Source organism: Mustelus asterias, chromosome 8, assembly GCF_964213995.1.
Source record: "Mustelus asterias chromosome 8, sMusAst1.hap1.1, whole genome shotgun sequence".
NCBI lineage: Eukaryota > Metazoa > Chordata > Chondrichthyes > Carcharhiniformes > Triakidae > Mustelus > Mustelus asterias.
In genome coordinates this window covers 124,674,199-124,697,080 of record NC_135808.1, presented here as the reverse complement: position 1 = coordinate 124,697,080, position 22,882 = coordinate 124,674,199, and the positions used below count along the sequence as shown (strand labels likewise).

The 22,882-nt window shown below is 42.2% G+C and overlaps 1 protein-coding gene across 1 annotated transcript in view; it reads left to right on the top strand.

Annotated features, from left to right (window-relative positions):
- The first annotated feature begins 746 nt into the window (after window positions 1-746).
- The window catches only part of LOC144497517 (serine/threonine-protein kinase N2-like), a 118,828-nt gene continuing 96,692 nt past the window's right edge, over window positions 747-22,882 (top strand). Inside the window, exon 1 of the mRNA XM_078218903.1 lies at window positions 747-1,228. Within this exon, the coding sequence (XP_078075029.1) occupies window positions 1,049-1,228 (180 nt within the window). The 5' untranslated portion in view covers window positions 747-1,048. The remainder of the gene's footprint in view (window positions 1,229-22,882) is intronic.

The following is a 22,882-nucleotide window of genomic DNA, read 5'->3' as shown; positions in this document are numbered from 1 at the left end:
AAAAACCCCAAGGAGTTTTATTTTAAAAGGGGGGGAGGGGGAAAGCAAACACAGATAGATAAGGACATAGTTGGTGGTTAGTTAAAAAGAGGGGATAAAAAACTAAGTTTTGTATTAAAGTGGGGGGTGGGGGGGAATATAAAGATAAAACTGGTTAGTTGAAATGTGTTGGGAAGAGGGAATTAAAAAGGATGAGTTGCTTTTTAAAAAGGGGGAAACAAACATAGAAGAGATATAACTAGTAATCTGAAATGTTAGGAAGGGGAATTAAAAAAATCCAAGGAAAGTTTTATCTTGGGGAGGGGAACAAACACCGATAGATAAGGACGTAGTTGTTGTTGGGAAGAGGGAATTAAAGAAAAAAACAGGAGTTTTGATTTTTAAAAAGGGGGAAAGCAAAAACAGAAGAGGTGGTTAGCTAAAATGTGCTGGGAAGAGAGTTAATGAATTTTGTTTTAGAAAGGGGGAAAGCAAACAAGAAATATGGATATAGCTGGAAAAGAGAATAGAAAAAAACTGAGTTCTGTTTTAAAAAAGGGGGAAAGCAAACACGAGAGATAAGAGATATGGTTGGTGGTTAGTTGAAATGTGTTGGAAAGAGGGAATCACATGATGGATTAGTTAATGTGGAGGGAGGAAGCAGGCGGGTTCTCCTCAGAGGGCGGAGGCTCACGTTTTTTAAACACTCGGTTTGCGCCCATCCTCCTGAAAGGGGGGAGGGTGGAGGGGAAGAAGGATTTTAAAAAGAGGCAGGGACAGAGAGAGAGAGAATAATCAAAAAAAACCCCAAGAAAGAAAACTTTTCGCGCGAGTTTGAGAGAGTCAAAACAAAGTCAGAAATTGGAAGTAAATGACACTTGAGAAGCAATCGGTCCTGGTTTTTGGATTGAATTGTTCCTCTCAGAGAGAGAGAGACTTGTTTGTTTTGTGGTGAGGGGGCAGTTGGCAGGCGCCGGCCGGGATGGGGAGAGGGGAGGATGCGCTGAGGTGGTAGTGGGTCTCCTGTGAAAACCCTCCACAGAATTAAATATCTGTACACGCAGGCTAAATGAGTAAACGGTCATCCTCACCCTCTCCCAGCGGCGGCAACTCTCCCGTTGTGATCACTTGTGGAGGGGGGAGAGAGGAGAGGAAAAAGATTCTGGGGGGGATTATCGGCGACACCGTCATCGGCGGATCCGGAGGAGAGAGGGAGAGGAAGGGCAAGATGGCGGCGGACCCAGTGCAGGTAAAGAGGCTTCGCCTATGTGTGTGTGTGTGTGTGAGAGAGTGAGGGTGTGAGAGAGAAAGAGGGAGGGAAAGAGAGTAGGAGGGGGAGGGAAAGAGAGGAGGAGGAGGGGGAGAGAGAGAGAGAGACTGAGGGGGGAAAAGATTGAGGTGAGGGGGTGGTCTCAGGGCAAGAGGGAGAGGGGTGTGGGCAGCATTGCTCAACTCCATTCACACTTATTTTTATTTTTTATTTATCATTACAAGTGTGTATTTTCCCAACTCCTTTTATTTTCGTTTTATTTCTTTCTCTCTCTCCCCCAAAAAACCCCTTCTCCTCCTGGGCCTGACTCTTTTTTTTGTCCCCTCAAGTTTACAACCAAACCAAGAAAAAAAAAAGTTAATTTTCTTCCCAACGGTTTTCTTCCTGTTTGTTTTGTGTTTGTCCCATAACTTTTTGTGTGTGTTTTTTTTTAAGTGAAGGGAATAGAGAGAGAAAAAGTCTTGTGGGGGAGGTCCAGGTCTCACACTCTCTTTACCCCCCCCCCCCCTCTCCTCCTCCTCCCCAGGTTTTAGTTTAAATGTTTTTTTTCTATAAAACTGTCAGGCTGTGTACATGTTCCCCTTTTGCCGGCCGATTTTGTGCTTGCGTGTATATATTATTTTAAAGTTTTGGTGTGCAGAAGAAGTTGGAAGTCCAGTCGATCCAGAAGAGCCTGACCTTCCAGGCCTTGAGTTTACTTTTTTTAAAAATATCAGCCACTGGCGTGCTGGTGAATGAAGGAAAACTGTTTAATTGTTGTTGGATTCTTGGCCATCTGCCCAGCACCGACTCTTTCGTTTCTTTAATATCCTTTAATGGAGGCGTAGAGCGAGTTTGCAAATTCCTGCTAGGAGAGCAGTTTGCTTTGTATCTTAGTTCTTTGGATCTGCTTTACCTTCAAAGGAAGCTGTTGTGGATAAATGAGCTGTTTTGGGGAGGGACTGTACTATTTATCTTTAATATGATATCTATATCATTTGGTTTTCGAAATTGGCAGGAATAGTGCTTTATTTTGACTGAATTTACATAAGCTAGTCAGTTTTTTAATTAGCACCCTTGCCGTTCCAAGTGATTTAGCAGACAGAAGTTTTGTTTTATTTACATGATCTCTTTTGTTCTGTACTGGTTACATCAATTAGGAGATTGATGTGTATCAATACATTTTCAGGACAGTATTGCTTTGTCAGCTGAGGGTGGGGGGGAAAAATGTATGTTAGTCAAAGGTCAATAAAATCCAGTAACGGCTAAACGTAATGTCTTAACACATCCACATGTAAGAGTCATTACAGCTTGATAAGTACTGAAATCATGTCCAGGAAAGCATCAGGGAACTAAATTTCTAAAAGGATTAGAATGAAGTTTCCATTCAAATATTTGAATGATCTCATGTAACTGGAACCTGCTCCTGTAGTAAATTCTGTAAATGTACTGTTTAGGGTATTGTATGTCCTTACAATAAATGTACGTAAGCATAACTCAGCGAGAGTGTTACTTTGTAGTAAAACATTCTTTCCCTGTCAGCTGATGTTACAATCCAAGTCTAGTGTCATAATCTTGCGGATAAAACACAAATCTTCCTGCCATGTGGTGCAAAGAGGATCAGAGAAATTCTTTTTCTGACAGATTTTCTTAATTGCAGTGGTTAATGAAGGATGGGGACAGCCAGTTTTTTTTACACATCAAGAAGCAAATCGCAAAGCTACGTGTATATACATTTTGAGGTGCGTGAGATGAAGAAGAATCACTCGATTGACTTCATCTATTACCACATCTTGTTCATGTACATCTCTCTCAACACCACTTGAGCAGTAGCACGAGAGATTTACCATTACACATCTTTTTTTAAAAGAAATTATGGCTGAGTTTGTTAGCTGTCATAAACCCTTGCAATTAGACCCATCAAGTTTGATTTTTTTTCCTGTTTAATGCCACTTCAGTATGTTGTTGTCCATACCGTAGTCATACCTACCTGTTGGCCGTTATCATTTATTTATAAATGTTAATTTTAATGTGAACTTGCAAAGCATTTAAAAATAAAAGCATATACAATTAATAAGTTCTTGTAGGATGTTGCTAAATAGTGGCAGACCTTGGCATGTTCCTATAACTGATTTACCAGGATAACGATTGTGCAGATGACAGCTTGGGAATTAAACAGGGATGCATTTCATTGGTAGTATTGTGATAATCGCTGGACTAGTAATCCAGCAGCCCAAGCTAATGGAGACGAGTTCAAATCCCACCATGTCGTGCCATCAATAATTCTGGAATTGAAAGCTAGACTCAGTAATTGTGACCATGCAGCTCTCATGAATTGTCGTAAAAACTGTTCTGGTTCACCAAAGCTCTTTAGGGAAGGAAATCTGCCATCCAGCCTACATGTGATTCCAGATCCATGGCAATGTGGTTGATTCCTAATTGCTGTCTGAAACAAATGCTGGCTTTGCTGGTGGGACCTACATCCAATGAAAGAATGAAATCAAATTAATCTTCATCGCCCCCCCTCCATTCGCAAAATTGTAATGCTGTGTGTAAATCCCTTGCCTTCCAATGTCTAATTTTACTTGTGTTTGAGCCCCCAACAAGATGTGATGGGTACATTTTCTTGGGCTGGAGCACAAAAGGGTGCATTCGCAGCCCATTTTCCAGCCTGTGCCATTTTTACCTCCATTGCTTGTCAGTGCTGAAGACCAATTTCACCATGCTGTTTTATCTCTGTTAATGTTCCTCCCCTTTTTCCCTCAGTCCTAGTTGATGCATAGTTCCACAGCTATTTGTGACCATCAAATAAGTTGCTCAAGTGACTATTCTTGTTTGAGGTTCAGGGAGCATAAGATCCAGAGTCCATTTAGTCTTCGTAGCTTTATTTTTTTAATAAAGTTTATTTATTAGTCACAAGTAAGGCTTACATTAACACTGCAATGAAGTTACTGTGAAATTCCCCTAGTCACCACAGTCGGCGCCTGTTCGGGTCAATGCACCTAACCAGCACGTCTTTCAGAATGTGGGAGGAAACCAGAGTACCCGGAGGAAACCCACGCAGACATGGGAAGAATGTGCAAACTCCATAGAGACAGTTCCCAAGCCGGGAATCAAACCCGGGTGTCCTGCCACCATTCAGTGAGACTATGGCTCATCTATGAATGTATTCCACATATCTTCCTTTATCCCATATCCTTTTTGGTTAACACACATCTATCAATTCGATTTTAAATTTATAATTGATCAGTGTAAATTGCCATTTGTGAAGAAGTTCTAAAATCCTACTAGGCTTTTGTACGTAAAAGTCTTTCCAAATTTCATTCCTAGAAGGTCTTGCGTTTAGGCTGAACCCTCTAGTCTTAGGTTCAGCAGAAAGCAGAAATAGCTTCTCTCTATCTGCCCTCTGTTCTCAATATCTTAAACTTTTGTACTTTCTAAGTCCCAAGGAATACAGCCCTAGTTTGTGTAATCACTCCTTACCTTTTGGAATACCGGTATCATTCATGTAAACTTACTTGACATTCTCTCCCGAGATCAATATGATGCCCAGAACTGCTTACAGTACTCCAGGTGTGGTACGACCAGGGCTTTGTATCATTAAAACAATTCTTCTCCCTTGGTGTATTCTATTCCTGTAGATATAAAGGTCAAAATTACATTCATCTTGACTTCACATTTGCCTACATTGAAATCCATTTGCCACAGTTGCACCCATTCACTTTATCAATATCTATTTTGTACTTCCAATGGGGCGGCACGGTAGCACAGTGGTTAGCACTGCTGCTTCACAGCTCCAGGGACCTGGGTTCGATTCCCGGCTTGGGTCGCTGTCTGTGTGGAGTTTGCACATTCTCCTCGTGTCTGCGTGGGTTTCCTCCGGGTGCTCCGGTTTCCTCCCACAGTCCAAAGATGTGTGGGTTAGGTTGATTGGCCATGCTAAAATTGCCCCTTAGTGTCCTGAGATGCGTAGGTTAGAGGGATTAGTGGGTAAAATATGTAGGGATATGGGGGTAGGGCCTGGGTGGGATTGTGGTCGGTGCAGACTCGATGGGCCGAATGGCCTCTTTCTGTACTGTAGGGTTTCTATGATTTCTATGATCTATACACCCTATAATGCAGCCTATCTGTATCATCAGCAAATTTGAATATTTTTTCACTTCCTCATTTAAATTTTTAATATGGTGAACAGTTGGACTCCAACACTGATCGTCCCAGGCCACTGCTAGTCACATCTTGCCAATTGGAGCAACAGCCTAATATTCCTATTTTCTGTCTCCAGTTACTCAGACGATTTCCTAACAAGGATAAGAGTTTGCCCTCAGTTCCATGAGCTTCACCTTTAGCTAGCTGTCTCTTCTGAATGACATTATGGAATGTCTTCTGGGAATCAATATAAATAATACCCAGGGGCATTGTCCTAGGTGGTCTTGTGGCACATGGATAATGTAGCTGTGCCTGAGAGAGAATTCTGGGTTTAAGCACCACTTCTGGACTTGATAGCCAACAAAGGGACCTGGGGGTCCTTGTGCATGAGATGCAAAAACCCAGTCTGCAGGTGCAACAGGTGATCAAGAAGGCAAATGGGATGTTGGCCTATATCACAAGGGGGATAGAATATAAAAACAGAGATGTCTTGCTGCATCTGTACAGGGCATTGGTGAGGCCGCAGCTGGAATACTGTGTGCAGTTTTGGTCCCCTTATTTGGGGAAGGATATATTGGCCTTGGAGGGAGTGCAGAGAAGGTTCACCAGGTTGATACCAGAGATGAGGGGTGTTGATTATGAGGAGAGACTGAGCAGATTGGGTTTGTACTCGTTGGAATTTAGAAGGCTGAGGGGGGATCTTATAGAGACCTATAAGATAATGAAGGGGCTGGATAGGGTAGAGGTGGAGAGATTCTTTCCACTTAGAAAGGAAGCTAGAACTAGAGGGCACAGCCTCAAAATGAAGGGGGGTCAGTTTAGGACAGAGTTGAGGAGGAACTACTTCTCTCAGAGGGTGGTGAATCTCTGGAATTCTCTGCCCACTGAAGTGGTGGAGGCTACCTCGTTGAATATGCTTAAATCACGGATAGGTGGATTCCTGATCGGTAAGGGAATTGGGGGTTATAGGGATCAGGCGGGTAAGTGGAACTGATCCACTTCAGATCAGCCATGATCTTATTGAATGGCGGGGCAGGCTCGAGGGGCTAGATGGCCTACTCCTGCTCCTATTTCTTATGTTCGTAAGGGCAGTTCATAATGTGGCCAAACTTGTAAAGCCTTCCCTTCCTAAAAGCACAGTAAGAAGTCTCTCAACACCAGCTTAAAGTCCAACAGATTTATTTGGTATCACGAGCTTTCGGAGCGCTGTTCCTTCACCAGGTAAGTCAAAAGCAACCTCAGGTGAGTTCCTAATAGCAACTGTGGGTGTACCTGCACCACATGGACTGCTGTAGGTCAAAAAGGTGGCTTACCACCATCTTCTCCAGGCCAATTGAGGATAGGCAATAAATGTTGGTTTAGCCAGTAATGCCCACAACCTGTGAAATTAAAAGCAATATATGTCAATGGTGGGAGGTGAAAGCAGGAGACATTCCAAGTCAGATCTTAGATTTAGATTTTTTTTTGTCACATGTATCAAGGAACAGTGAAAAGTATTGTTTTGCATGCCATCTATACAAATCATACCATAAGTACATGAGGGTAATAGAACAGAGTGCAGAATGTAGTGTTACAGCTGCAGAGAAGATCAGTTCAGTATCTGAGAGGTCCGTTCAAAAGTCTGATAACAGTGGAAAAGAAGCTGAGTGTCTGTTGGTATGTGTTTTCAAACTTTTGTATCTTCTACCCGATGGAAGAGAGCATAACTGAGGTGGGAGGGGTCTTTGATTATGTTGGCAGCTTTCCTGAGGCAGTGGGAAGTATAGACTGAGTCAATGGAAGGCGTGATGGACTGACTGCGTTCACACCTAATTTCATCCGGTCTTGGGCAGAGCAGTTGCCATATCAAGCCATGATGCATCCAGGTAGGATGCTTTCTATGGTAAGAGTCATTGTGGACATGCTGAATTTCCTTAGTCTTCTGAAGAAGTAAAGGCACTGGTGTGCTTTCTTAACTGTAGCATGGGTGGACAAGGACAGATTGGTGATCTTTACTCCTAGGAAGCTTTTGACCATCTTCTGTTCAATGCCATTGGTACAGACAGGGGAGTGTCCTTTACTGCCCTTCCTGAAGTCAATGACCAGCTCCTTTATTTTGCTGACAGAGAGATTGTTGTCTTTGCACCATGCCACTAAGCTGTCTATCTCTTTCCTATACTCCGTCTCATTGTTGTTTGAGATCTATGGCAGTGTCATCTGCAAACTTGTGCCATGTGATGGAAAGAAATTGAAGCCTCTCGCATCATCTCGAGGCTACAACATGCATGTAAAAGAACACATTGCCGCAACAACAGCTCTGATTCTGTATAGGGCACTGGTCAGCTGACTACATCTGAGTATTGTGTACAGTAATGATCTTATTTAAGGAAAGATATAAATGTGTTATAAGCAGTTCAGAGAAGGTTTACTAGACTGATACCAGGAATGGTTAGTGGGTTGTCAAAGAACAAAGAAAATTACAGCACAGGAACAGGCCCTTCAGCCCTCCAAGCCTGCACCGACCATGCTACCCGACTGAACTAAAACCCCCTACCCTTCCAGGGACTATATCCCTCTAAAGAGGGATATGTCTTATGAGGAAAGTTTGTATCCGCTAGAGTTTAGAAGAGGAGTAGGAGATGACTTGATCATAACCTTGAAGATCCTGAGGGGTATTAACAGGGTGAATGTGACGAGGATGTTTCTCCTCTGGAACTAGGGGTTACTGTTTAGAAACAAGGCGATTGTTCATTTGAGACACAGATGTGGAGAATTTATTTCTGAGTAGTGAGACCTTGGAACTCTTCCTCAAAAGGCAGTAGAAGCAGAGTCTTTGAATATTTTTAAGGGAGAGCTAGATAGATCTTTGATTAAAAGGGGGAGGGGGTGCAAGGTTATCGATAGGCAGGTATGTGGGGTTGAAGTTACCAGCAGATCTGGCACGATCGTATTAAATGGCGGAGCAGGCTCGACAGTCCGAGTGGCCTACTCCTGCTCCTAATTCGTATGACTCCTTGGGCTGCTTGATACAGTTGGCTGGACAGCTGGTGTGGATCAGATTGGTATGAACAGCACTGGACTTGATCCCTGTTCCAGCTGGGATGGATCTGGGACCTGCCTTCTTGCCCTACCTATGGCAGAGATCATGATACTGTGGTTGAGACCTGCCTTCAGGCAAAGAACAGAAGAAACAGCATTCCTCTACCCCCTCTAGTCAACTGATCAAAAAACTTCAATCAGATTTGTCAGGCACAGCCTGCCCTTTACAAATCTATACTAGCTCTCCCTCTGATCAGGTGAAAAGTTTCAAGGTGTTCAGTCTTCTTTATCTTAATTAGACTCTAGCACTCCACCAACAGCATAATTATTTTCTCCACCCCCCCCCCTCCTTTTTAGATAGCAAACTGACATGCCCATGCACCCAATTTTCCAATCTAAAACAATCTTCGAATTGAAAGAACTTTGCCGATGCCTAACCACTGTTCTCACTGACTTTTAAAACTGTGGGTTGAAAACTATCTAGTCTGGGGGAGTTTGTCACTCCTCAGCGACATTAGTTAGGCCATTACGGTTATTGTGCTTGTGTTCATTTTCGTCAGTTCCTGCCCAATTCAATATTAGTTTCTTGGAATGTCTGTTGAGCTACCCTCCTCCAGTATAAGTATGAGCACAAAACAATTACTCAGCATGCCTAACATTCCTTATTTTCATTGATGTATCACCAGTTAACAAACTTCAGCTTTGGTCAAAACACTGGCAGGTAACCATGGTGGTTTGATAGCCATACTTGATTCTTTTTTCATCTGAGATCTGTGTATTCTTTTAAGTGAGTCAGGTAGTAGCTAAATAACCATAGCTATTTCTAGTCCCTTCCATAATTCTAGCATGCCTACCACTGCCCAAGCCAAGAGCAAGCTCGCACCAACTAGGCATCAAACTTTAGATCTTCCTGGCCAATAAGGCTTACTCACTGCTATAACTAGTTGACTAATTGGGAGTTGGTTTTGCTCAGTTGGCTGGACACCTTGTTAGTGATGTAGAGCGATTCCAACAGTGTGGGTTCAATTCCCATACTGGCTGAGGTTATTCACGAAGGCCCTGCCTTCTCAAACTTGCTCTTCACCTGAGGTGAGGTGATCCTCAGGGTAAATCAGCCTCTGGTCGTCTGGGACTGTGGCAACTTTACTTTTAATTGGGAAGAATCACAGGACCTGCCATTTCGGCTGTCCCTTAGGACGAGTAAGTCTTGCACTGCTACAGGTTGTGGACTTGTTAGAGTGACTCCAATAAGAATCCAGGATCAATCCAGACGATGACTGGGAGCATAACTGATGTCTTACTGTGTAAGGCATAACTTGATCTGTATGGGCCTAAATAAAAGGCAAATATGAGACACTGGCTACTTTACACTGAAAGGAAATACATTTATTGTTCAATCAAAAATTATTTTTACTATTGTTGCTTCAGAAATTATAAGAGGAAGGCAACAGGGAACAAACTACAAGTAACAATGCAGCACCAATTTGAAAACAAAAACCGCCAAGGTCAGTGAAGCAATGCAGCAAATCCATAAAACTAGTGCAGTAGAAGTGCCTCAATGCTCCCTTGAAAAATGACATACCTCAATCAAGAGGTCAAATGCTGAAAGGCATCATGATTATGAAAGAAAATACTCCAGCAAGAAAGTTGAAAGAACTGCAGACAAAATTGAGTCATCCCAGTGTAGGGCAGAGAAGGCACCTGGCAAATAAAGAGGAATTAACTCTTAAGTTAAAAAGATGAAAGAGACTGGAAGAGAACACTTGGCAACAACAGGAACATGGAGCCTGAATGGGATCTCCTGTCTGTTTTGCAGACCAGAGAGATTCTGTAAATGTCGACACCTGTGGCCATTGTGATGTGAATTAATTTTCACAGCTTTGTAATCTCAAACCAGACTTGCACACTTCATTCCCCTATTGCAGTTGGAAGAGTCTGGCGGTTTTTAGTGTTGAAGGGTGTGAATGCTGTGCTCGTACAGATTTTTGACTTGCCACGTCAAGGATTGTTGCTTGGTATAATACAGAATGCTAAGATGGCACAAAGATTCCTACTAAAACGACCATGCATCATGGAGTGTTTAGAAGGCAGCTGGAGGAGAAATGTGGGCTTCTGGGTTAAGGGAGGTAATGGCAGTTTTGGACAATAAGATGAGAAAGTAGCAAAACTTGTTGAGAAAGAGGCAGTACATCTCGGGCATATTTGTTTGGAAAGCAGGTGGACAGTGTGGTTGTGGGGTGCTTGGAAAGAGAATATTTTTACATGAAGTATTCTGAGGGGGAATAAGGGGCACCTTGATGAAAATGAATGGAATGCAAAAAGACAAATGCTAAATAGTTACTATTTACAAGCAGATGTGTGGAAACTAAATGCAACAAAGGTAACTACAACCAGGCTGTTTAAAAAAAATGTAAAGGCTATAAAAATAAACTTCAAGGAGAAAACTGAAACACTTGTAGGGAGGGAGGTAATATTGAAATACTTGGGTGGTGTCACTGGAACTTCTAGCAGGATAAGACAGAAACTTGAGTGAAATCTGACTTAAATTAGGAAAGTTGTCTTGAAAGTTGCACTAAACTGAGTAGGAAATATACCGCAATTTTGAAGTATCCAAAGTAGCGCTGGTTGTCAGAGATCAGTGACAATTGTGTCTTATTGAATACAGGTGAAGCTCTCCTTTGGAGAAACTTCTTCACCAACGAACGGTTAGAATCTGGAATTATAGGGGCTTAAAAGGGAGTTAGGGAATTGGATCATTGTGAAGAGGGAGAATTTGCAGAGCTGCAGAGAAAAGGCAGGGGAGTGGAACTAGGTGAACTGCTCCCTCAGAAAACCAGCACAAACACAGCAGGCCAAATGTCATCCTTCTGTGCTACAATTCTATCATGATTCTTTTAGAAATAAGGAATGCACCTCTCTCCTCTTCACCAATCCAATATAATAAACGTCCAGATTTTTGCTCACGTGATGAGCCTTGAAGTGTAGACAGAAAAGGTACATTACAAATAGCTGTGAGGTTGATATACCACAATAGGAAGTAGATCGTTCAGTCCTCTAACACCAGTGAGATGAGGTGCTGTGTGACATTTTGTCCCTTAAAAATCGTGGCAAATAATTGGAGCACGGATAATTGACATTCACTGCAAGTTGTTGGAGCTAAAGTCTTGTGTAAAGGTATTCGGGTTCTATATCTAGAATTGCATCCTTACACACAGGTAGAAGGGGCACTTTATATGAAGACTATATGAAGATTATTCTCTCCCCCCCCCCCCCCTGTTCTTGAATGTATTTGCAATGAGCACAGCAATAGTAGAACCTTAATGGTTTGACCTTCACAAAGCAGTGCCGCTTTGCCCTTCTGATGTTTTTCAATGCCTTGTTAAAGGTTTGCAACACACTTCAATTAATTAGTTTGTTTAGAATTTATATATACATTTTTTCTTTTCTCACATGGAATTATTTACCAATTAACTCTCCCCATCCTGCCAAACCCTATCCCAGTCTCCCTCGACAGTTCTACGAGGAAGACTGGGCGTGTAGGTTATTGGGAAGCCACTGAAAGCATTTTCCCAATGGTGTGACAATGAATAACTTGGAATCATTGGTGTGAATCATCATTTTGAAATTGCATTATAAGCTTTTTCAGATGTGTGACTGTGGGAAAGGGACATTAGAACTGAATTGATTTTTCCCTTTCCCAATATTCATGCGCAATGCCTCTAAAGCAGAAAGTTGGGCAACAAATTAAGTAGAATGCTGATGCATCTTCCCTCCTGTAAACCATGGCAGCTAAAACCAATTGTAGTAACTCTGCCTTGCCTTTGCTGAGAGCTTACTCAGCAAAAGGTAACCATTGATCCTCACTTTCATAGACAGTTGATGGCACAGTATGAGATGTCACACGACACCAGGTTATAGTCCAACAGGTTTATTTGAAATCACAAGCTTTTGGAGCGCTGCTTCTTCACCAACTGATGGCACGGTGGATTTGTTTGCATGCTGTTTGTTTTTTAAAAAGCGGTAAGGGCAAATTTGGCTGTCATTGCGTTATAAGCTCAGGTGTCATAACTGAGAAGCTTTTGAATTGTTGACGAGTGAAAGATTGAATGTATTTTGGACAACCAAAAATGTGGCCTGGGAATGTGTTTAAAGGTGTAAGTAACTCAGTTACTGTTTGGTGGATTCTCTTGGAGATTTTCAAGTCATTTAGAAACTGTTGAGAGTTAAATATCCACCTGGTGTGTTAAATTATTTTGTATGTGCAACACTAAAATCCTCGCCATGCTATGTTCACTAACTTGGCCAAATCGGTAAGCTCTTGATGAGATGCATCTTCAAATGCAGCTCGAGTAGATCTAAGGAAAGAGTTCTTATTTGTAGTTAAAATGGCTAAATTATTTTGTAACTGCTTTTGCTTTTGAGTTGTGATATAATGCCCAAGGAATCCCCAAGGAATTTGACTCCTATTGCCTGGTACAGACAATCTTATCTGGTCGGTCCATATTGTGATTGTAGTTAACACATGGATTCTTGATAATCTCTGGTCTGCATCAGAAATAATCTGTTTAGATTTATTGCTTTTTCTGTTGATTGAAAGTTACATTTATAACCTTTTTAGGGCTCTTTTGTAATAGGCTCAAATCTTGTGATTTAATGGCATTTATGTTCACTAGCTGAGCATAAAACCTGTAGAATTGTCAGGTTAGTATTATATTGCATAAAACCTTCTCTAGTGATCACCTATGTTCAAAAAAACTTGGGACTTTCTGAAATTAGTTATTGGAAGACTTTTTAGCAGACATTTTCAGTTGTTACAAGTAGGCAGTGATGGAGAGGATATGAGGCTGGAAGCAGGGCTAGAGATCAGATAAGATGCTAAAATTGTGAACATTCTGATACCACCTTTGGAGGGGGATGGGATGGAATCAGTGACAAGAATCAGTAATCAAAATCAGAAATGGTTTCTGGTGCACTATCCCTGTTGACCTTTAACCATGCCTTTCCTCCATTTAGTTCAATGGGTCTATCCTGCTTCCACTCTGGGTTGATCCATTATCTCCAGCAATGTGGTTTCTTATCCCACTCCAGGCACTGTTTACTCTGGAGTTCCCCAATAATCTATCCTTGGTACTTTTCATTTGCTGACTGCCCTTCAGTCACACAGATTCTACACGCACGCTAACAAACCCCCAGATTACCCCTTTTGACCATTTTGCTGACTGACTTCTCTGACTTGCCTGATATTCAATCTTGGATATGCCAAAGTTCTCTCCAGTAAAGTGTTGGTAAGACCAAAGCCATTGTCTTCTTCCTCTGCTGCAAAGTGCAGAGCCTTGCTACCGATACTTTCCTTCTCCCAGGTTTAACTAGTGTGTTGCAAGTTTATCTTAACTTGGTGAGTGGAATTTCTAAATATATCGTTTGTCATTAAGACTGACCAATTCCATCTCCGTAAGATTCTGTCTCCACTCCATCTCAGCTCATCAGTTACTGAAACCCTCATCTTAGTCACCCAGTGCTCCTTGGCATGCTTCCCATTGGTCAAATTCTATAAAACACTGCCCGTGCTGTACACTCCAAGTCTGACTCACCTATGCCCCTTTGATGATTTCTGTATTTCCAGCTTTCCCAACATGAAATTTAAAATATTGGTTTTTATTTTTATTTATTGGGGTCACAAGTAGGTTTACATTAACGCTGCAATGATACTGAGAATTCCCTAGTGATCGTGCCCCCTATTATCCATATACTTCCCGAGCCCTACAAACCCTGCCCCCCTCCATTCTCCTGGTTCAAGTCTCTTGTGCATGTCTCCTTTCCTTTACTGCCCACTTGCAATTATCTTCAGCTATCCACATCAAAACGCTGGTGGAATTCATTCCTTAAAACTACTCTAATTTTCCATCTCCCCGCTTGTCTTTTAAAATTCTCTTTCCAACCCACATCTTCGGTCCAGCTTTTGGTTATCTCCTCCCAATAACTCATTTTTTTCTTGATCTCTAAAGTACTATTGTTTATAAATGAAAGTGGTGTTGGAAAAGTGGTACTGTTGATTTTATTTGAATTCGATAATTTTTGTGTATGTATGCTAAGTCAAACCTCAGGTTGATGTTCGTTGCAGCCTTTTTTGGTTTGGTTCTTGCCCGACAATGATACACATTTGTGTTAACAGTGCCATTTGTAGGAATGTTGGTTGTTCTACCCCAGATACATTAAGGCATATTCTACCCTTATCACTGTTTGATTTACTGTTACCCCATTATCTTGACGGGTTGCTTGCAATAGCAACAGAAATCTGATACTACTTTCTGTTACAGTAAAGCCTGAGAGAGAAGTTTGCCGTACTGTAACATTTAACTGAAGAAGATGCCTTTGATAAACTGGTTGTACCTGTGGTCTTGCTATTGTGCATCTGCACAGACTATCTTAGCCATAGCACACATGCAAAATATAGACGTTGAAATGTTGGTCTTCTGTCTACAGCTGTGTCAGCACATATTACTAGCGGCAGCCTGGAAGGCAGTTGCTCTTCAAATTTAAGAAGTTCCGCTCCATTTTAGTGGTGCAACATTTACACAACTGTGCCTGCTTTCATTTAATCAAACGCCACAAAACTCCTTTGCAATGTGAGAGTGGGGGCTGATGGTGTTTCCTTGAACACCTGCAGCTGCTGGACATTATACAAACTGTACGTATGTAGCAACTCCTGGTGCATGTGGGCTGCCTGCAGTTTTGAGTGTTGCTGCCTTTGCCCTAAGCTCTCAGCCTAAGGGTGAAGCCAGTAACTTGCTTGCAGCATTCCTGACCAGTTTAGACTACCCTCTTGTTTATACATTTGTTTTAATCTTATTTTTGTGACTCATGTAACTCTGAAGATGTGCAGTTACATTACCAAATCTTTCCATGGTACAAATGGAACAAGTTTAGGTGTTTACTTTAATATATTTTCATGTTCTTTCTAACTAAGAGTTTGTAAGTCGATCCTCTGATTAGTACCTGAACGTATTGGGGCAGCAAGTTGTCATAGTCAAATTTATTCCTTGGTGATGTCCCTGTGGGGGCTGTACCCTCAGCATTTTTGACAAAGATAAATATCATTGATTGCTACTGTCATAACTCTATTAAACTATTTGTTTTCGTATGAACTCGAAAGAGGTTCCAGAAGGCTGTTGGACCTGTGAAGTGGGCTATCACCTTCAGAGGAAGGTGTTTTAATAGAGAATTCTGAAGGCAGTTATACTGAGCATTTTCTTGGTGAAAAATGGGTGCATTTGATAGTTCGAAGTTTCAGGGAAACATTAAGTCTTATTTTTTTCTAAACGACTATTTGTTTGCATAGAATGTGAGACTGAAGAAATAATACAAAGAATGCTAACCCACCTAGACAGGCATTTCAACACTTCCAGGTTATGAATTGGACTTTTTTTTTAAGGCCTTTCTCGCTGATTTATATAATTCACCATAGACACAAACTTTCATTTATATTGTACGAAACACCAAAAATGTTGTACAACATTTTGCATTTATATACTGCCTTTAGCATAGTTAAACATCCCAATCCACTTCACAGGAGCATTATCAAACAAAGTTTGATGCTGAGTCACACGAGATATTGAAATAGATGACCAATAGCTTGGTCAAGGCGGTACATTTTAAGGAGCATCTTAAAGGAAGAAAGGGATTGAAAAGTGGAGAGATTAGGGGAGGGAATTCCAGAACTTCAGGCCTCAGTGGTGAAGGCATGCCCACCAGTAATAGTGAGTAAAATAGGGGGTGCTCAAGGCCAGGGTTGGAGGATCGCAGATATCTGGGAGAATAGTCTAGCTGGAGGGGATTACAGAGATGGGATAGGGCAAGGCCATGAAGGGATTTGAAGGATAAGAATCTTGAAATCAACGCATTGCTTAATCAGAGCCAATATAGGTCAATGAATGGAACTTGTTGTGTAATAGGATATGAATAGCAGAGTTTGAGGAACTTCTAGGAGATGGAATTTAGAAGGCTGGCCAAGAGTGTGTTAAACGGGTCATGTCTGGAGGTAACCGGCATTGATGAGGGTTTTGGCATCAGGTCAAGCGGATCTGGGCAATATCATGGAGATAATGAAACTAGACGTTATTGATTATAATTGTGCCAATCTTGTGAATAGGAGACACATTGTGAACAGTCTTGTTCAGCCTCTTGCCAGGAGAGGGATGGAGTTTGTGGCTGGTGAATAGAGTTAATGGTTTCAGCTTTCCCAAAATTTAGTTGGATAATAAATTGTTCATCCAGTACTGGATGTTGGGCAAGCCATCTATCTTTGGGTCAAGAGAAGTAGTATTTAAGGTTTAACTGGATGTTGTTAGTGTACATGGGGAATGTATTGATTGATGCCACTCAGGTGCAAGTGCAGATCCTTGGAACATTCCAGAGCTAATAGTGCAGGAGCAGGAAGAGAAACCACTGCAAGTAATCCTTTGGCTATGACTTGAACCAGGTGAGTGCTGTCGCACCAAGCTAGATATTGGAAGAAGGTGGTTTTGCCAACTGTAATTGGCTACAGACAGATTGAGGGGGGAGGGGGGGGGGGAGGAGAAAGAGAGAAGCAGCCATGACATCTAAAGTTTTGGTGGTTGTGGGAATGTTCCTATTTTAAACAGGTTTTCAAGGAAATATGAAGCTTTGCTCTGTTATGGTGGTGTTTTTGATAGGGTGAGGAAGCACTACATGGATCTAGCAATTGCCAATTGGAGTACTGCACACCTCATGCTAATGGTATGCCATTAGTGTTAAATCTCCTCTTTCCCATAGCCTGGAGAATGTGGAACCTACAATCTCCCTCAAGGCATTTTTATATTTGTGCTTTTCTACTTGATGCTTTTGGAGACTTCCATTTGTATTCCTCACGGGCATTTCTTAAATTGGCTCCCTTATTCAAAAATTAGAATCATAAGCATTTTCATGGATCTGTGATCCCATTGCTGGGATAAAGGAACTGATCGTAGTGTACCATAGAATAGTAACAGCCAAGCAGGAGGCCGTTTGGCTCATTGTGCTCTTGTTGAAGAAGAGGCTGCAGCTTTTGCAGCAATCTTAAGCCAGAAGGACATTGTGGGAGGCTAGGAAGGGAATTGCAGGTCCCTTAGCCGAGATATTTGAATCATCGATAGTCACAGATGAGGTGCCTGAAGATTGGAGGATGGCAAATGTTGTGCATTTGTTTAAAAAGGGCTGCAGGGAAAAGCCTGGGAACAACAGGCCAGTGAGCCTCACATCTGTGGTGGGTAAGTTGTTGGAAGGTATTTTGAGAGACAGGATCTACAGGCATTTGGAGACGCAAGGACTGATTAGGGACAGTCAGCATGGCTTTGAGAGTGGAAAATCATGTCTCTCAAATTTGATTGAGTTTTATGAAGGGGTAACCAAGAAGGTAGATGAGAGCAGTGCAGTTGATGTTGTCTACAAGAACTTTAGCAAGGCCTTTGACAAGGTACCGCATGGTAGTTAAATCTCACGGGATCCAGGGTGAGGTAGCTAAATGGATACAAAATTGGCTTGATGACAGAAGCCAGAGGGTGGTTGTAGAGGGTTCTTTTTCAAACTGGGGACCTGTAACCAGCGGTGTGCCTCAGAGATCGGTGCTGGGTCCACTGTTATTTGTCATTTATAGTAATGATTTGGATAAGAATATAGGAGGCATGGTTAATAAGTTTGCAGATGACACCAAGATTGGTGGCATAGTGGACAGTGAAGAAGGTCATCTCGGATTGCAACGGGATCTTGATCAATTGGGCCAGTGGGCTAACGAATGACAGATGGAATTTAATTTAGATAAATGCGAGGTGATGCATTTTGGTAGATTGAACCAGGGCAGGATTTACTCAGTTAATGGTAGGGTGTTGGGGAGAGTTACAGAACAGAGATTCATAGCTGCTTGAAAGTGGAGTCACAGGTGGACAGAATGGTGAAGAAGGCATTCGGCATGCTTGGTTTCATGGATCAGAACATTGAATACAGGAGTTGGGACGTCTTGTTGAAGTTGTACAAGACATTGGTAAGGCCACACTTGGAATAGTGTGTACAGTCCTGGTCACCCTATTATAGAAAGGATATTATTAAACTAGAAAAAGTGCAGAAGAGATTGTCTAGAATGCTACCGGGACTTGATGGTTTGAGTTATAAGTGTATCCTCTGAGCATAGGAGGCTTAGGGGTGATCTTGGAGGTCTATAAAATAATAAGGGGCATAGATCAGCTAGATAGTCCAATATATTTTCCCAAAGGTAGGGGAATCTAAAACTAGAGGGCATAGGTTTAAGGCGAGTGGGGAGAAATACAAAAGGATCCAGAGGGGCAATTTTTTCATGTAGAGGGTGGTGAGTGTCTGGAACAAGCTGCCAGAAGTGGTGGTAGAGGCGGGTACAATTTTGTCTTTTAAAAAGCGTTTAGACAGCTACATGGGTAAGATGGGTAAAGAGGGATATGGGCCAAATGCGGGCAATTTGGCCTAGCTTAAGGGTTTTAAAAAGGGTGGCATGGACAAGTTGGGCCGAAGGGCCTGTTTCCATGCTGTAAACCTCTAAGACTCAAGTATCGAGTGGATGGTCCATCTCGGCCTCCACCAGAGGTTCACAGCATCACAGATGCCAGTCTTCAACCAATTCAATTCACTCCATGTGATATCAAGAAACGGTTAAAGGCAGCGGATACTGCAAAGGCCAAGACCAATGACTATATTCCGGTAATAGTACTGAGGGCTTGTGCTTCAAAGCTTGCTGTATCCCTAGCCAAGCTGCTCTAGTGCACCTACAACATTGGCATCTATCCAGCAATGTGGAAAATGCCCCAGTATGTCCTGTATACACAAAGCAGGACAAATCCAACCTGGCAATTACTGCCCCATTGGTCTACTGTCATCAGTAAAGTGATGGAAAGTGTCATCAACAATGCAATCAAGCATGCTTAGTAATAATTGGTTCACTGATGCTCAGTTTGGCTTTCAATCGCATCACTCTCCTGACCTCATTACAGCCTTTGTTCCCACATGGACAAAACAGCTGAACTCCAGAACTTCAGGTGAGAATGACTGTCGTTGACATTGACTGGTATTACATCAAGGAGACCTAAGCAAAACTGAGAGTCAATAGGAATCGGGAGGAAAACTCTGCTGGTTGGAGTCATACCTAGCACAAAGGAAGATGATTGGGGTTGTTGGAAGTCAGTCATCTCATTTGCAGGACATCACTGCGGGGATTGCTCAGGGTAGTGTCCTAGGGCCAAGCACCCTCCGCTGCTTCATCAATGACCGTCTCCATTATAAAGTGGTGATGTTCGCTATGTTCAGCACGATTCATGACTCCTCAGATACTGAGGTAGTCCATTTCCAAATACAGCAAGGCCTGGGCTGACAACTGGCAAGCAACATTCACGTCACACAAGTGCCAGGCAATGACCATCTCCAACATGACAGAATGCAACCATCTCCCCATGACATTCAATGGCATTGACGTTGTCGAATCCCCCTCTATCGACGTTCTGGGTGTTTCCTTTGACCGGAAGCTGAACTGAACTAGTCATATAAATACTGTGGCTACAAGAGAAGGTCAGAGGCTAACAATCCTGAGGTGTGTAACTCACCTCAACTCTCCAAAGCTTGTCCGCCACCTACAAGGCGCAAGTCAGGAGGGTGATGGAAAACTTTCCACTCGCCTGGATATATGCAGCTTCAACAACATTCCGAGATGCAATTGTTCAAGACAAAGCAGCCCGCTTGATTGGTGGTGGTGGAGGGAGTGAATGTATGTGAATGTGATTCCACAGAGTGGCAGCTAGTGTGTGCCATCAACAAAATATAGTGCAGAAACTCACCAAGGCTCCTTTGACAGCATCTTACAAATCCACGACCACTAGCATCTAGAAGGACAGGGGTAGCAGATGTATAGGAACACCACCACCTGCAGGTTCCCCTCCAAGCCACGCATCATACATACTTGGAAATATGTCACTGTTCTTTCACTGTCTGAGTCAAAATCCTGTAACTCCCTTCCTAACCGCACTGTGGGTGTACCTACACCACGTGGACTGCAGTGTTCAAAAAGGCAGCTCATCACCGCCTTCTCAATGGCAGTTGGGGTTGGGCAATAAATGCAGGCATCACCAATGACATCTGCATCTCGTGGATGAATTTAAAAAAATGCTGGCTCTCTACAGGAGCACCTTGCCAAAGTCCCACTTCCCCACCCTTCCATGTTGCCCTGCAATTCCTTTCTCTTCAGCTGCTTATCCAGTTCTGTTTTAAAAGCCACAATTCATTTTAACAATAAATGTGTACAGTTGGTACACAGATGTTTCCCTTGTAATCCAAACTACCTTAGCACAATTAATAAAAAATAGTTTTCACATTTTAAAACGCACGTTTGGCATTGCATTGTCAACCTCATTGGTACAAAGGGCCCTTCTCTGATGTCAATTCGGAGAAAATAACAGGTTGTTACAGATTTCATTAAGATTTGGTTCTGTTTAATCAGTTTTTCAGTCAACTGTAGCCCAGAATAGTTGACTGTAACTCAGGTTAGAAGTTAAATTGTTTTGCCAAAACTGTGACGACCTTTCAAAAGTATTTCATTGCAGTAAAGTGGTTTGTGGTATTGAGGTTCTGAAAGGTACAATAAAAATGCCTTTACCTGGAACAGTTGTTTTCAACAATATTTTTATTTATATAGCACCTTTTAACATAATATTCCATGACATTTCATGAGCATTATAAAACAAAATATTGTCACATGAGAAATCTGTTTGAGAGCATATTTCCACTCCATCTGACGAAGGAGCAGTGCTCCGAAAGCTAATGGCATTTGCTACCAAATAAACCTGTTAGACTTTAACCTGGTGTTGTTAAAACTCTTACTGTGTTTACCCCAGTCCAACGCCGGCATCTCCACATCATAGAAAATAGAAGCAGGAGTAGGCCATTCAACCCATTGAGCCTGCTCCTTCATTCAATGTAATCATGGCTGATCCTCCATCAACCCCATAGTCACATGTGCTCTCTCCATACCACTTGACTCCTTTAGTGTCTAGAAATCTGTATTTCCTCAAATAGATTCAGTGACTTGGCCTCCACCGCCTTCTATGGTAGAGAAAAGCTTTATCACAGACAGATTTTAGTGAGCATCTTAAAGCAGCAAAATTAGGTAGAGAAACCGAGGGTTAGGCAGCTGCAGGCATGGCCGCCAATGATGGAGCAATTTAAAATCCAGGGTACTCAAGAAGCCAGGATTACAGGAGGGTTGTCGGACTGGAGGAGATTCAAGATAAGGAGAGATGTGGCCAGGGAAGGAATTGCAAATATCTTTTGAGATGTACTAATGTATATGAAAGTGAGTAGAATTGGCTTTGAAAGGGTTGTCTATATTGACAAGACATATGCAAAAAATTTTTAAAGCAAGTGTCTCCTTCACCATGCCTTGAATATCAGTCAGGAAATGAAGACATAAGTCTGCCTACTAAACAAAGTCTATAATGCAATAGCTCTGTCCGCCCTGTTCTATGCATGTGAGACTTGAATTGTGTACCAGTATCATGCTAAGACTGTTTACTTGAACTGTTTTTCAAACCTTCTGAAGGTCAGATGGCAGGATTAGGCTGGTCAGGTAGCCAGAATGCTGACACTTGCTTACCAAAGAAAAGCTTCGATGGAGAGTTTGACGTTGGGGTGGCGTTTAAAGCACTAGGGGGACACTCGGAAGGCTTCACTTTGTTTCGATATTGACTTTTAAGTCCTGGTAGTGGATAGGCCAGGATTGCTGTACATGGTGCAACCAAATTAAAAATCAGTGTGGCCTCCTCCTTCGAAAGCCACCACACGAGGCAAGGAAATCCTGAGCCAGCGACTCATCCAAAACTGTTGTCTGTGGTATCCTGTCCCATTTGCAGCAGAACCTTCTGAGTGTAAATCAACCTTGGAGTCAACTTGGTGCACTACTAAATTTGAACCCTACTAAACACCCCAGGTGATGAACAAGTTCATCTTTGCCTTTAAGGACAAACAAGAAATGAGTAAGAAATATTGAAACATTATGATCAGTGTCAAATCTATGCTCATGCTTTTATCTGATGATTCATGTGTTACTTAAAGGTGTTACAACATACGAGTTATGTTAATTATGTGGTGGTTAATTTAGGGACTCAAGGAATACCTTTTTAAGACTTATAACTCATTGTATATTTGTGGGAGATCATTTTAAGAAGCAGATCTTCCTGAATGATTGACTTTTAGTGAATCGTCTGGCTGGCAGGTTCACGTTGATACTACTTGCTGAGCAGGACCTGTGGTTCAGAACCGCCACCCCAGGGAAGAAACTGTCACCCACCTATTTCTAAAAAATGCCTTTATGAAATTTGGGTTCATCCGAGGCAGCTCTCTTTGCTCTATGGGCTGTTCCCTGGTTTATTAGGAAGATAAACATCAATTGCTGCTCCATTGCAAAGAGTTGACTATGGTTGAGTG